The 12,480-nt window shown below is 34.6% G+C and overlaps 1 protein-coding gene across 14 annotated transcripts in view; it reads right to left on the bottom strand.

Moving 5' to 3' along the window:
- Positions 1-12,480, bottom strand: part of LOC105467643 (centrosomal protein 128) — a 458,395-nt gene that overhangs the window by 278,936 nt on the left and 166,979 nt on the right. For all 14 annotated transcript variants that reach the window (XM_071099786.1, XM_071099789.1, XM_071099780.1 and 11 more), the window contains one exon: positions 3,000-3,176. In XM_071099786.1, the coding sequence (XP_070955887.1) occupies positions 3,000-3,176 (177 nt within the window). The remainder of the gene's footprint in view (positions 1-2,999; positions 3,177-12,480) is intronic.

Below are 12,480 nucleotides of genomic sequence, written 5' to 3'. Positions count from 1 at the left end.
GGAGGTTGCAGTGAGCAGAGATCGCGCCATTGCACTCCAGTCTCGGGGGACAAGAGCAAGACTTTGTCTCAAAAAAAAAAAAAAAAGAAAAAGAAGAAGAAGATAGCCTTAACTATTTAACAAATGGTGTCAGCAGAGTGTCTGGCACAGAGAACACAATAAACCCCTGTTACTGGATATCAAGATGTCACTATCAATAAATAGGCTTCAAGGTCTAAGGTCTACTATGAAAAAAGCACTATAACAGGCATTTGTCATTACAAACATAAAGAAAGAGAAGCCATATGTATTTGTGAACATATTACCAAAAAAGGCAATACAAAATAATGATAGGTAACATTGAGTATCTACTAAGTACAAGATATTTGACCCTATAATATGCACCTTCTATATCTTATCTTACTTTATCTTCTCAATGAACCAACTTATAACTGGGGACATGAACTCTTAGAGAGGAAAGAGCTTACAGAACTTATCCAAGGTCATATATTAGAAATTTGCAACGACTTCCAATGTGAACCTATACCTGTCTTGATCCAAAGCCCATCATCATCATGCTCTAAAACTGAATTAATACTCAGACCAAGTGTTATGGAAAGAGAGAGACTAAAATAAGTGCAGTGCAGAACTAATCTATTTACCTGAGCTCTTGAATTATCAAAAACTGGCCTGTGAGAATGATATATCTTTAATTCAGACACTTTCATAATTGTTTTATAATTGTAGTGTACGTCTGTCCTTCATTGTCAAACACATACATTAACTAAAGTGGAATAAGTAACAAATAAATAAGTAACAAGTACAAAGACTTGAAAAAGAAAAATGTAACTAAAAATAACATCAACATTCCCAGGACTTTTCTCAAACTCATTTATTACATATCTATGTTCTAATCTATTCCATAGCACTGCTACTGTTTACATACAATGGCTGAAAATCTCATCAGCAATATTTCAGGAATCAATAAATGACTAAATGGAATTATTTCTTTTTTGAAAACATTTTACATACTTATTCCACACTCTGTCAGAACTATAAACTATAAAGCAAAGAATAAATTTTATCTTTACCACACCCCTGGGTGGTTTCTTGAGTATGTTTCTTGAGTGCTATGTTCTTGAGCACTCATTTTTTTCACAGGTTTATAGCAATAAAACAGAAGTTACTAATGAAAAGAGGCCCACAATGAAAAAAATGTAGACTCTTAAAAAATTAATAAAATTTCCTTTCTTTTAGATTTATTTTCCACCCAAGACTTGGATTAAATTCGTCTTTCTCTAGGGGAAGAAGTGTAAACTACCACAGTCACTCCATGTCTGAAAGCCTAAATTGGATACTTTTTGGAATATTTTGGAAGGATAATTTGTGACTCATAAAGAAATAAAATATTTAAGCAATCTGCTATCTGCAGATCATGTATTTGCCTGCAATTGCCCATAAAAAAGTGTGCATATATACACATGTATGTGTGTGCATATATGTGTGTGTGTGTATATATATATATCTTACAACATGATCCAAATGTTTCCATTTTACCTTCCCACATGATTGAAAACAAACCATCCTGTTACAAATATTTAAATACAGAATACATATTCCATTGCTAATATATACTTCTTTGAGATAAAAACTATGATCTTCAAGGCTCCATATTCATTAAATAAATGCAAATATGACAAGTCTTAAATTTAAAAGCAGCATTAGACAGGAAAAAAAATAAGTCAGAATTATCACAGGCCCTACAATAGCTCTAAAAGAGTTAGTTTTCCCCCTAAAGCCAATTATTTCTCATATTAGACTCATAGTCCTTTCAAACTAATACTTGAACTTAAATAAAAACTGTAAATGGGAATACACATTGTAAAAATTCCATCAACTCTACCAAATTCTATTAGTTAAAATATTTCCATTAAAGACAAATTCTATAAACGACTTGACTGCAAGAGAATAACAGTTATATTTTCTTTTAAACACAATTTAAGATAGAAGAAAAGGCAGAAAGAGTACGAAAAAAGAGGGGAACATAGTAGTATGAGAAAGGAAGGTCATTCTAGAGGAGGAAAAAGACAAATGTCAAAATCAATAGTAGAAACTTCTGAAAAGTAAAAATCATTTCAGCATAATATCAAAATGTGAGTGCCATCATATCACCCAACGCAGTAAATAGAGGGGTAAATGATGCTAAACTGTAACGTATTATGGTTACACATATCAAAGCAACGTAATGCTCTCTGTATGTAAAATGGCAGCATAACCTACAGTTGACAGAAGTGCTTACCTGCAAGAAATTCAGAGCATCCATGATCACTTCTGTTTTTATTTATCATTTTACTATGACTCTAAATTGGGTAGCAGTATTCCATTTGTTAAAATAGAAAAACTACATTAAATATAGTTGGTTTAAATAGGGAAGGCAGATAACATAGTGGTTATTAATTTAGGTTCCAGCGTTAGACTCCATAGGTTTGAAGTCCTAGTTTAGCATTTAACCAGATGTACAGCCAAGGGCAAGTTACTTAAACCGTCCAAACCTCCTTTTCTCTTAAGTGGGTTTAATCAGAGTAACTAAAAGATAGGGTTGTTTCAGAGGATAATGGAGACACTAAAGCACCATGCATACTACATACAGTACCTATACTAGAGAACTCAATAAATGTTAGCTGGTAATATACTAACAACAACAAAAATAGCCTGTGATAGTGAAAACTCAAATTCCAGGCCTCTTGAATCCAAGAGATACCTCTCTTATAAGGCTTTTTTCTTTTTTTTTTTTTTTAACAGAGTGGGACACGGCAATTCAATGAAAGAACACCATTCATTCTCTCACCACAACTGTGCAACAGATCCAGTGCCTTGTTCTAAAAAATGCAAAATGTTATTTTGTTTTATAGAATTTTATTACATAATAATAATCTGACTACCATACATTAAAATCCTACTATAATTATATATTAGGAAACTAACTGAAAATATAAGGCACAATGAGAATTCATAATTACTTTTAATTTCTCCATTGAGTCCTTGGAGAATGTTTTACAGGCTGCATCAATTTCCTTTCCTATCACACCAAGAATGGATTCCTGTTCAGTCTCCAAGCAAAGAAGTTGATCCTTGAGCTGCAATCTGGCCTCTTCGGTCCTCCTTAAGTGCTCTTCTTCAATGCTTATATGTTTTTCCTAAGGCATTGACAAGAAATTAAACAACGTGATTACTATTAAGTGGAGGCAAGAAATACTTATAATATCTGTTCAACCAACTAGCAGTGGATTAGAAAAGAAATCTGATTCCATCAGTCCCCTTACTTTACCAAAATAAAACACTTTAATCTACTCATTAACTGAGGTAAAATTGTAGAGTTCCAACGTAGGGCAGTTTGGGAACTGGTGAGCAGATATTTGGCAAACAAAATTATAATTCCCTAACCGAAAGAAAAAAATAAGTGAAAAAAGAACCTTTTCCCATTTTAATAACATATTCTCACTAATGAACGAGAGTAAAAACTGGTATCAGACACTGACTTCAAGCTTTCACTGAACATTAGTAAAACACCAGAAAATATAAACTGCTAAATATGATGCTAGTTTCTTCAATTGAGGAAAAAAATAAGTGTTACCACCTTTATCTCATCAAAATATAGTTTCAGAAAAATTCTAAGTTTTCAAATGCAATTATACCACATAAATGCTTCTGAGTCATGAAAATTTGATAAGAGAAAGATGAAGGTACTTTTCATCTTGTCATTGTATACTTAATGAAAAGGGGTTTCTAAGGAGCCCTTTAAGAGATTACAAGGACTTGGGGACCCACTCTAGGCAAAAACAATTCTAAATCATTATGATTATACAGTTACATTACTAGAGAAATTGCAAATCATAGGGCTTGTAATAAAATAACAAAATCACTAGAACTATATGTCTAAATGCTGGACCAAATCCATGATGGCTAACTATAACACCTTCAGTCATCACACTGTAACCTAATCATCTTCAACTGGCCTACTAAATACAACAAAACCAGGAAAATTATGTGAGCAACAAACCCAACATGAATTGAAAAAAAAAATAACAAGGAGATCCACTCATTAAGAATTAATCATTTAAGCTAGAACGATATTTTACTAAAAGAAACATACATGATATTTCCTTTCAATTCAACTTACTTTAAAAACAAATGAAACATCCTCTGCCAGAAAGGACAGACCCTTTCATAATCTATCTTCTGCACTTCTCTCTTGCCTCACCTTCCTCCTTTCCACCCTCTCGGAATTTGATTACTTACAGCATCTTAAATCCACCTACATATGTCTCCCCGGACCACATCTGACTTGTACAACCCTGCTTGAAGTTGTGCTACTTCAAAATGGGGCTAGTAGCCAAGAGACATTTATCTCGAGGAGTTCATCTTAGTCCATCATCCTGGTCTGGATCTCAGCTTTTTAAAACTAGGAACTGGAATTTCTTTTTGGTACTCAAGAGTGGTACTTTCAGCAGCAGAGTAACATTAAGCTCACAAGAGATTAATGTGTATGAACTAGAAAGCCACTAAACGACATTCATTTACGATGAGAACCATAACTACCATATGAATCGGAATGTCCATGTCAGCATAACCAGTACCTGTTCTCCCTACAGACAGATCTAGATGGGAAGGCAAACTATAATCAGACTATAGGTTAATGAATAGGAAATTAGAGCAAGGGGAGTTTGTTTTATGAAACAATGTTTAAATGGCATCCTGCTAATGGAAGTCCAGCATGTTCACCACACATCAGGAATTTACAAACCACAGTAACAGGATCTCCATTCTTCTAGGTAGTGTTTGCATGAGGGTACTGAGATGCATCTCCCTAACTTTCTTGTTTTTCTACATTGAGTTTCTGTCCAAACTCTCCCTACCAATTGATATTAATACATCATTTCTTCAGATTTATTAATATTTTCCCAAGTCTTGCTCGCATCTAGGAATTTTCTGAAAAATTAACATCCCAGCTCTGAAGAGTATTTGATAATTGTATCATTGACTCATTAGAAAGCAACATTATTACTAAGTCTCTAGGTGATATTTGCCTCCCTACTGTTCCTATGTATCTACTACCTATACCTTCTTATCCTTCAAAATTTATCCTTTAAGATGCTGCGTCCTTTCTTCCTGAACTCCCAAAGCAAATCATTCCCCTAGTATATTAGGTATATCATAATTTTTAATTTTTTTCAAATTGTAATATAATTATTTGCTTGTGCACCTATCTCCCCAAATAAACTGCTAACTTCAGGGGTCCACAAAGCATGCTTGTAATCATCTTTAAACTCCTCCACTTTGCTGAATAAATGATTTAAACATTTTTTGAAGACTCAAATTCAATACGTTAAAGATGATTTCATCAATTACCATGCACAGCTTATAACCTTGGAGGCTACTGAGGTGCGCTAGGAGGTTTCTCCCCACACATACGTAGGGCCTCCTGATGGTGCAGTATTTTCACAGTCTGAAAGTAATAAAGAAAATAAATACCCTATCAGGGTATTAGAAGACTGCCCATATTTTAAGCAATTCAGAATAATGTTATAACTGATCTTTCTTTTCTCACTTCCCTCAAAGCCAACTCTCTTTTATCCACTACTACTTTTCTGTGGTCTCCATTACTGGTCTCTTATTAATAAGAAGACAAAACTATTTCAATCTTTTGATATTCCTGAGAATGTTGATATTGTCAGAAAAACCTCTGTAAGTTCAGTCTCTTTAGAAAACATAGAAAATTTCATTATCCACTTCACTATCCTCTGTGGGACAGTTGTATGCTATGTCCAAGCTCCCTTTGAAGTAAAAGCTGTAGGACTATGAGCTCACATGGATCTTAAAGATCAGTAAATTCAACTACTTGCTCCTTCAGGGTTCCCTTTTTTGGCATTTTTGACAGTTGAGTCATCCAACCACTAAATGAACACAAGTGTCCAGGAACAGAGTACCTGACAAAGCTGTAAACTTTCTCCATCAGTGTCCAAGCTATATGCAACAATTAAAGTAAAGAAACAGATCCTCCTCCCCCACTAAGGCTTCTAAACTTCCAGGTTAAGATTTCTGCTCTTTTCCCGTTTTTTATTTGATTAGGTTTCAGATGCATAGTGGTCTCCATTGTCTGCATGTACTCCAATACCCTAAATCCAAGAGTTAAGTAAGCTCTTCCATACCATACTTCAGCAGTTATAATTTCATTCATTCATTTGTTCGTTCATTCATTCATTCCCTCATCCAACAAATACTTACATAAGTCCTACTCCAGACAAGACATTCTCAGCCGGGCACGGTGGCTCATGCCTGTAATCCCAGCACTTTGGGAGGCCGAGGCGGGCAGATCGCAAGGTTAGGAGATTGAGACCACCCTGGCTAACACAGTGAAACCCCGTCTCTACTAAAAATACAAAAAATTAGTCGGGCGTGGTGGCTGTAGTCCCACCTACTCGGGAGGCTGAGGCAGGAGAATGGTGTGACCCCAAAAGCTGTAGTCCTACAACTTTTACTACAAAGAGAGCTTGGACATAGCATACAACTGTCCCACAAAGGACAGTGTAGTGGATAATGAAACTTCCTATGTTTTCTAAAGAGACTGAACTTACGGAGCTTGCAGTGAGCTGAGATCGCGCCACTGCAATCCAGCCTGGGTGACAGAGCAAGACTCTGTCTCAAAAAAAAAAAAAAAAAAGACATGCTCGTGTCCACTAGAGATGGAGTAAGTGATTGCTTCTCAGCCTTTTGGCTAAGATCAAGTGTGGAGATAGAGTAAATGACACAGACAGGTAAGCTCCTGCTCTCATAGAGTCAACAAATACTTGCACGAAATGTCATTACTTTTGCCCCATTCGTCTGGTTTGGGCATATTTATTTGAACACTAATTATGGTACCCAATGAATTAGCGCTTTCTCCCAGTTTCATCTTTTAGAAACAGATGTGCTGACTAAGCAAACACAGCTAATTCTGGGGGAAGGTTGGGGCTGGAAATTGGCCGAAGTTAATCCAAGCATCCTGTTAGATTTAGAGGCATTCAAATAAGAAAGGGAAGATGATAACATTTAGGCACTATTAAGGCTATTCCCTGGTCTTCTAGTCAATTCAGAGGGGTCAATATCCCCTGATTCTACAAGATTAACAAAAGGCTACCAAATTTCTAGAAAACCAGAGGCAGAATGTGGTATTTTCGAGAATGATTAGAAATATGGAAGACACAATCTAACTTCAATGATTCAGGGTGAATGGACACAGATGCCTGGAGCCAGGGAATGTAGGTTAACTTCTTTTGGAGGGTAGCGAGGACGACAAATAAAGCCGACTACAGCAGTCTATGAGATCCAAGAAGAAAGATATCCTAGATAATGGCTGAGTTTGAGAAAGAACCTCAGAGAATAAACCAACCCCTAATTTTACATTTTAGATAACCAAAGCTCAGACAGACTACATAACTTGACTAAAGTGAAAGAACTTATTAAATACAAGCCCATAACCTGATCCCCTGACTAGTATTCTCTCTTAAAATGCCAGAAAGGTCAAGGCCTTAACAAGAGAATTTAGAAAAGCAATGTGAAAAATTCAGAAAAGTTTTCAGCAGGTTATGTGAGGACTAATGACCTAAGGGAGAAAGGAGAAATCAAAAATTAAATTCTGAATGAGCCTTATTATAAATGAAAATATATGACATACTGACATATTCAGAATAGACCACAAAATCAAAAGCACACTGAACGTGCATAATATCCCAAACTTTTCAAAGGGCTATCCATCTGCGCTGAGGAAGTACCTGTGTACACAGAAAATCTGCTTTAGTCCAATTTTCAAAAGTGTGCTAATCACGCACTGAACAAGGTATACTTCCATCATCAAGACAGGAAAGGTTTTATGAAGCTTCTATTTTAGGACAAGAAAGTCTCATATTGTTGACACTTAAGTATAAAGAAAACATAAAATAAAACTGCTGACAATCTCCTGATAAACACACACACACACTCTGTTGACTGGTTTGATAAACTGTCCTATAATTCAAAAGATAAGAAATGCTGTTGTAATTATAGATTTATGTTTCAGCATGCTCGTTACAACTCAGTGCATTCACTTTCCTAGAGGCTTTAAAGATTATAAGGAGACAGATCTTATCAGAAATATAAAAGTTTCAATAACACAAGAGCATGTCCAAAATAGTAGCTCTTTGGTAAAAGGTTATGAGATTCCTTCAATGTCTTAAGAGTTCCAGAAATGCCACTTTATTTACAATATGGCTATTACACGAAGTAAAAACGGTTCATCAAACACCTTAAACAGAATATTACGTTAAATAAAGTACACTGACGTGACTAAATAAATCATTAATTTACAAAGGTAATAGTTTTCCTTCACTGAAAACTAACTTGAGTCAACAAGTGTGGCAATATTTCAGTCCCAAGGGCCATCTTTACATACATCAACAAAGGGTAGGGGGAGAGAGGATAAAAGGTAGAGAAAGAGAGAAATCAAATAATATTAAAGGTTGAAATAAAAACTAATGCAATTTAAGCAAAGTTACTGGAAATACAGCTTGTTGAAACTACCAACACGCACACATCCCTTAAAGAGTTTTGAGGAAGAATATTTTCATAACTCAAGATAACTGTTATGTCTAAGCTTTAAATCCAGGACACTAGCATTACAAGAGAAATTATGAAACTATCCTGAACAAAAATTGGATCTGTCTGGAAGCCATTTATCTGACTCTCTAAGGAAGGTTCACATTCTTACACCATCAGTTGACTCAGCTGCAAAGAAGTTAGGATACGGCATGAAATATCAACCAGGGCAGAAACTACAAGGGCAACTAAAAAAGAAGATATCTGCAATGGATACTATAGGAAACTTGGAAATAATTTAAGCTGGAAAATTACCACACAGCAGTTTCAACTGTCTTACAAAATGGCCAAAATAAGAAAAAATAACACATCAAGTACTGGTCACACAATCACTTTTTTCAAGCTTATTTCTTACAATTACATTTTTACCTATGGAGAGCTCCTTAAACTCAAAATGTGTCTATATATGAAATATCGAGACTGATATCAAAAAATAAACAAGGCAAAGCAAAAATAACTCTAAAATCAAGAGTTCAGATGAGTTTGAAAAATCTCCATGGATTTACCCTACATATATCATTTGCCCTCTGGGAAACCAACTCTCCTCAGGAATATACAGGAAAAGGAAGGTGAATTCCTAACTCATTATAAAAGTCTAACACACCCCTCCTTCCTCACCCACACTGTTGTTGTAACAATGAAAGATTACCTGAGTTCTTGCACAGGAATATTAGGTGCCCCTTCTCTGTGCTACCATAAGAAGTCATGATTAATAGTGCATTAAGAGCATGCGAGAGCCTTAGTAAAACAATAGAGCTAATAGAAAAAAGGAATGGCAAATGGAATCACTGGCTGTATGACTGATGCAGGTTAATACTTGGGTATGAAAGGCTTTGCAATCTATAACCTCTTTTAAAAATGTCTGCTCTGCCACTCACTACTCTACGTGTCTTCTATGCCTCTCCTCATCAGACTGTGAGTACCTCTAATGTGAAGATCTTATTCTTCTTTATTTAAATATCCTGGCCCCTATGAGACTGTCTCACATAGCAGTCATTTGATTAATCTTGCTGAAACATAAATAAGCTTTTATGTTTTACTCACTGACAAGCATTTTTTGAGCATATTAAATGTGTCAAGCATACAACCAACAATACAACAATTTTTTAAAATCACAGTGTTCAAAAAATGTAATCTCTGAACTCAAATAACTTCTTGTGCTACAATAAGTTAGTTTTCTTTTGTTGCCACAGTTAATTATTTAATTCATTGAGGACAATCATCTTGTCAGTATCAGGCTATTGTAACTATCAAGACAAGATGATAGCACAATAATGAGAACCCTGGAAGTGGTAAGAAGTATTCAGATGCAGAATCAATTTTAAAGTACAGTCAGTAAGATTGGCTGATGAACTAAATATGGGTCCATGTGTGAGAGAATGAGCTGGTTCTTACATGTATTTAACAAGCAAAGGAACACGGTGATTTCTACTCCAAGATTGGTTTCTAAAACAAAAATGCTACCATTTTGTGGGTTAGATACACTCTCTTCCTTCTCCTCTGATAAGCAGAGGATTGTTTTATACTATTTCCTCCAAAAGAGGGGAAGAAGTTATGATTAATAGCGTGTTAAGAGTATGCAAGAGCCTTAGTAAAACAATAGAGCTAATAGAAAAAAGGGATGGCATATTGAAACACTGGCTTTAAGATTTGAAGCAGGTTAAAATTTGGGTGTGAAGGACTTTCCAATCTATAACCTGGTCTTAGGCAGGCTTACAAAGGTTTGTTTCCATTAACCAGAATCAAAAAATTGGAAATTCTAATTCAAACTTTTAACCATATTTAAAGAAATTATTCTGCCTCAGGCTTTTCAGTATCTTTTTCTAGGAAAGTATTGAGCAATACAAAGATGATTAACAGCATAATCAAAACGTGTTAGGATATGTATTGGATACACTCCTAGAAATTAATATTCAAAGTTGAAATAACAAATACCTTCTAAATGATACTTTATGCATTCATTAAGTTTTATTCTTATTACATATTTCTCTCAAGACAAATGCCTGGAAATAGAAATAACATCCATAATTTTAAAATCAGCCACTTTTGATGCATTTCTATTTCTGAAATGAAATATGGACAAGGGAACAAACAACTAGAGTTTCAAATTATGCACTTGGAATGAACATTGTTTAATTTTCAAAAGAAAAAAATTATCATTCATCTTAAGAGAAATGTTTATAAGGTTACAGTATCTTTAATAACCACCAAGATTTCTTCCTCTCCTCTTTTTTTTTTTTCTTAAAGGATACTGAAGCTTGCATTTATTCTTATGAAAGAATATTTTGTAAACTTTGAAATGAATGTCCAAACAAAATAACCTGTATATAACAAGCACCTCCTAGGTATTTTTTCTAAAATTCATTGAATATTGCTCATTCAACATTAAACAACAAAATGAATTGAGTCAATAACCAATTTAAATGCTGATTAAAGAAAAACTCAATGAAAACAAACCCAGACATTCGCTTTATATTCCCTTTTAGGATCAACAAAGGCCAGCTAAGACTGCTGAACTGCAAGCAAAGCACTGAAACAGATGTGATACAGAACTTTCATGTTGCCTATTCCATTGGCTTTTTACACCTCAACCAATGGTATACACCATTATTTAGCCTACGGGGATCACTCACAACTTTTTGGAAGTAAATGAAATCAAGCTAATAGTAAAGTATTTTAATGGAAAGTGCAGAACATGTTTGCTTTCTCCTCTAGAACCTTGTAGTTATCAACCCCACAGTGAGTTAAGGATTTAATGGCAGGCCTCTCAATCAAGTCCAAGTCAGGGGTGGGTACAATTGGTAAACTTTGACTTTACTCCTGGAATTCACTTAAAATCAACCTCTTTGATTGTAAATAGTTGGTAGTAAAGTCATTGCCCATTGAATAATTTCAAAATGGCTTCATCATAGCTGTGTTTTAATTCAGAAAGTAGAAACTGGAAGTACTTCTATCCACCTTTATTTTTTTCCCTTCTTTTTGCCACAGCTGCACATATAAATGCATCCTCTCCCTTCCCATTGTATATTCACTTCATTTCTGCATTCCAAACTGTTTTCTTAACATCTGACATTATGTTTCATAAATGGGAAGCACTCTGTTATTTCAGCCTATTCTCTGGAAAAGTCAAGGACTACTCTGAGCTTAATGGCTACATGTGATTCAATTAAACATACTTTAAATGAAAACTCCTACAAATGTATCATTTGCCTTCAACCATTTTATTATTTTTATTATTGTTTTTATTAAGAAGATGGGAATCTAACAGGAAATTACTCATAACATCCTAGTTAGTGTTTACTTAGAGTATCTGGTTTAAATTTGCTTCTAAATTAATGTGTGGTAACTAGAACTTTATTCTACTCACACAACTTAAAATAGCTGTAGTACCAAAAAAAAAAAAAAAAAAAGACCACAATCTGCCTAAAAATGGCCTAAAGTGTAAACATTAAAGTAAATGCTAGGAGTCAACAGCTAATTTGCTTCTATTTTTCTGATTTCTCTAGAAAAATCCGAAGTCAGAAAATTCTGTCTGCTACCAACAAATACCTCTTAGCCAAAAATGTGACAATGTGACTTTGCAAAGTAGTGAATACTTCATAGAACAGACATCTGACAATTATATATATTTTTCCCCATCATCAAAAAATAGCAATCCTAAACAGATGGTTAAATTAGAACTGAAACACAAAGTTTAAAAACACTGATTCACTTTTTCCTCTCACAGATATCTTTTATGTGGAAAGTTCAGGTTTTAATTAGATTTTTCTAACAAAATCATTGATGACTCATATTCCAAAATTTGTCAGACTAAAAAATAAAAGAGAATAT

This window comes from Macaca nemestrina, chromosome 7 (assembly GCF_043159975.1).
Source record: "Macaca nemestrina isolate mMacNem1 chromosome 7, mMacNem.hap1, whole genome shotgun sequence".
In the NCBI taxonomy this organism is placed as follows: Eukaryota; Metazoa; Chordata; class Mammalia; order Primates; family Cercopithecidae; genus Macaca; species Macaca nemestrina.
Note: the sequence above shows the minus strand (reverse complement) of the source record. Positions and strands in the feature narration are given on the sequence as shown.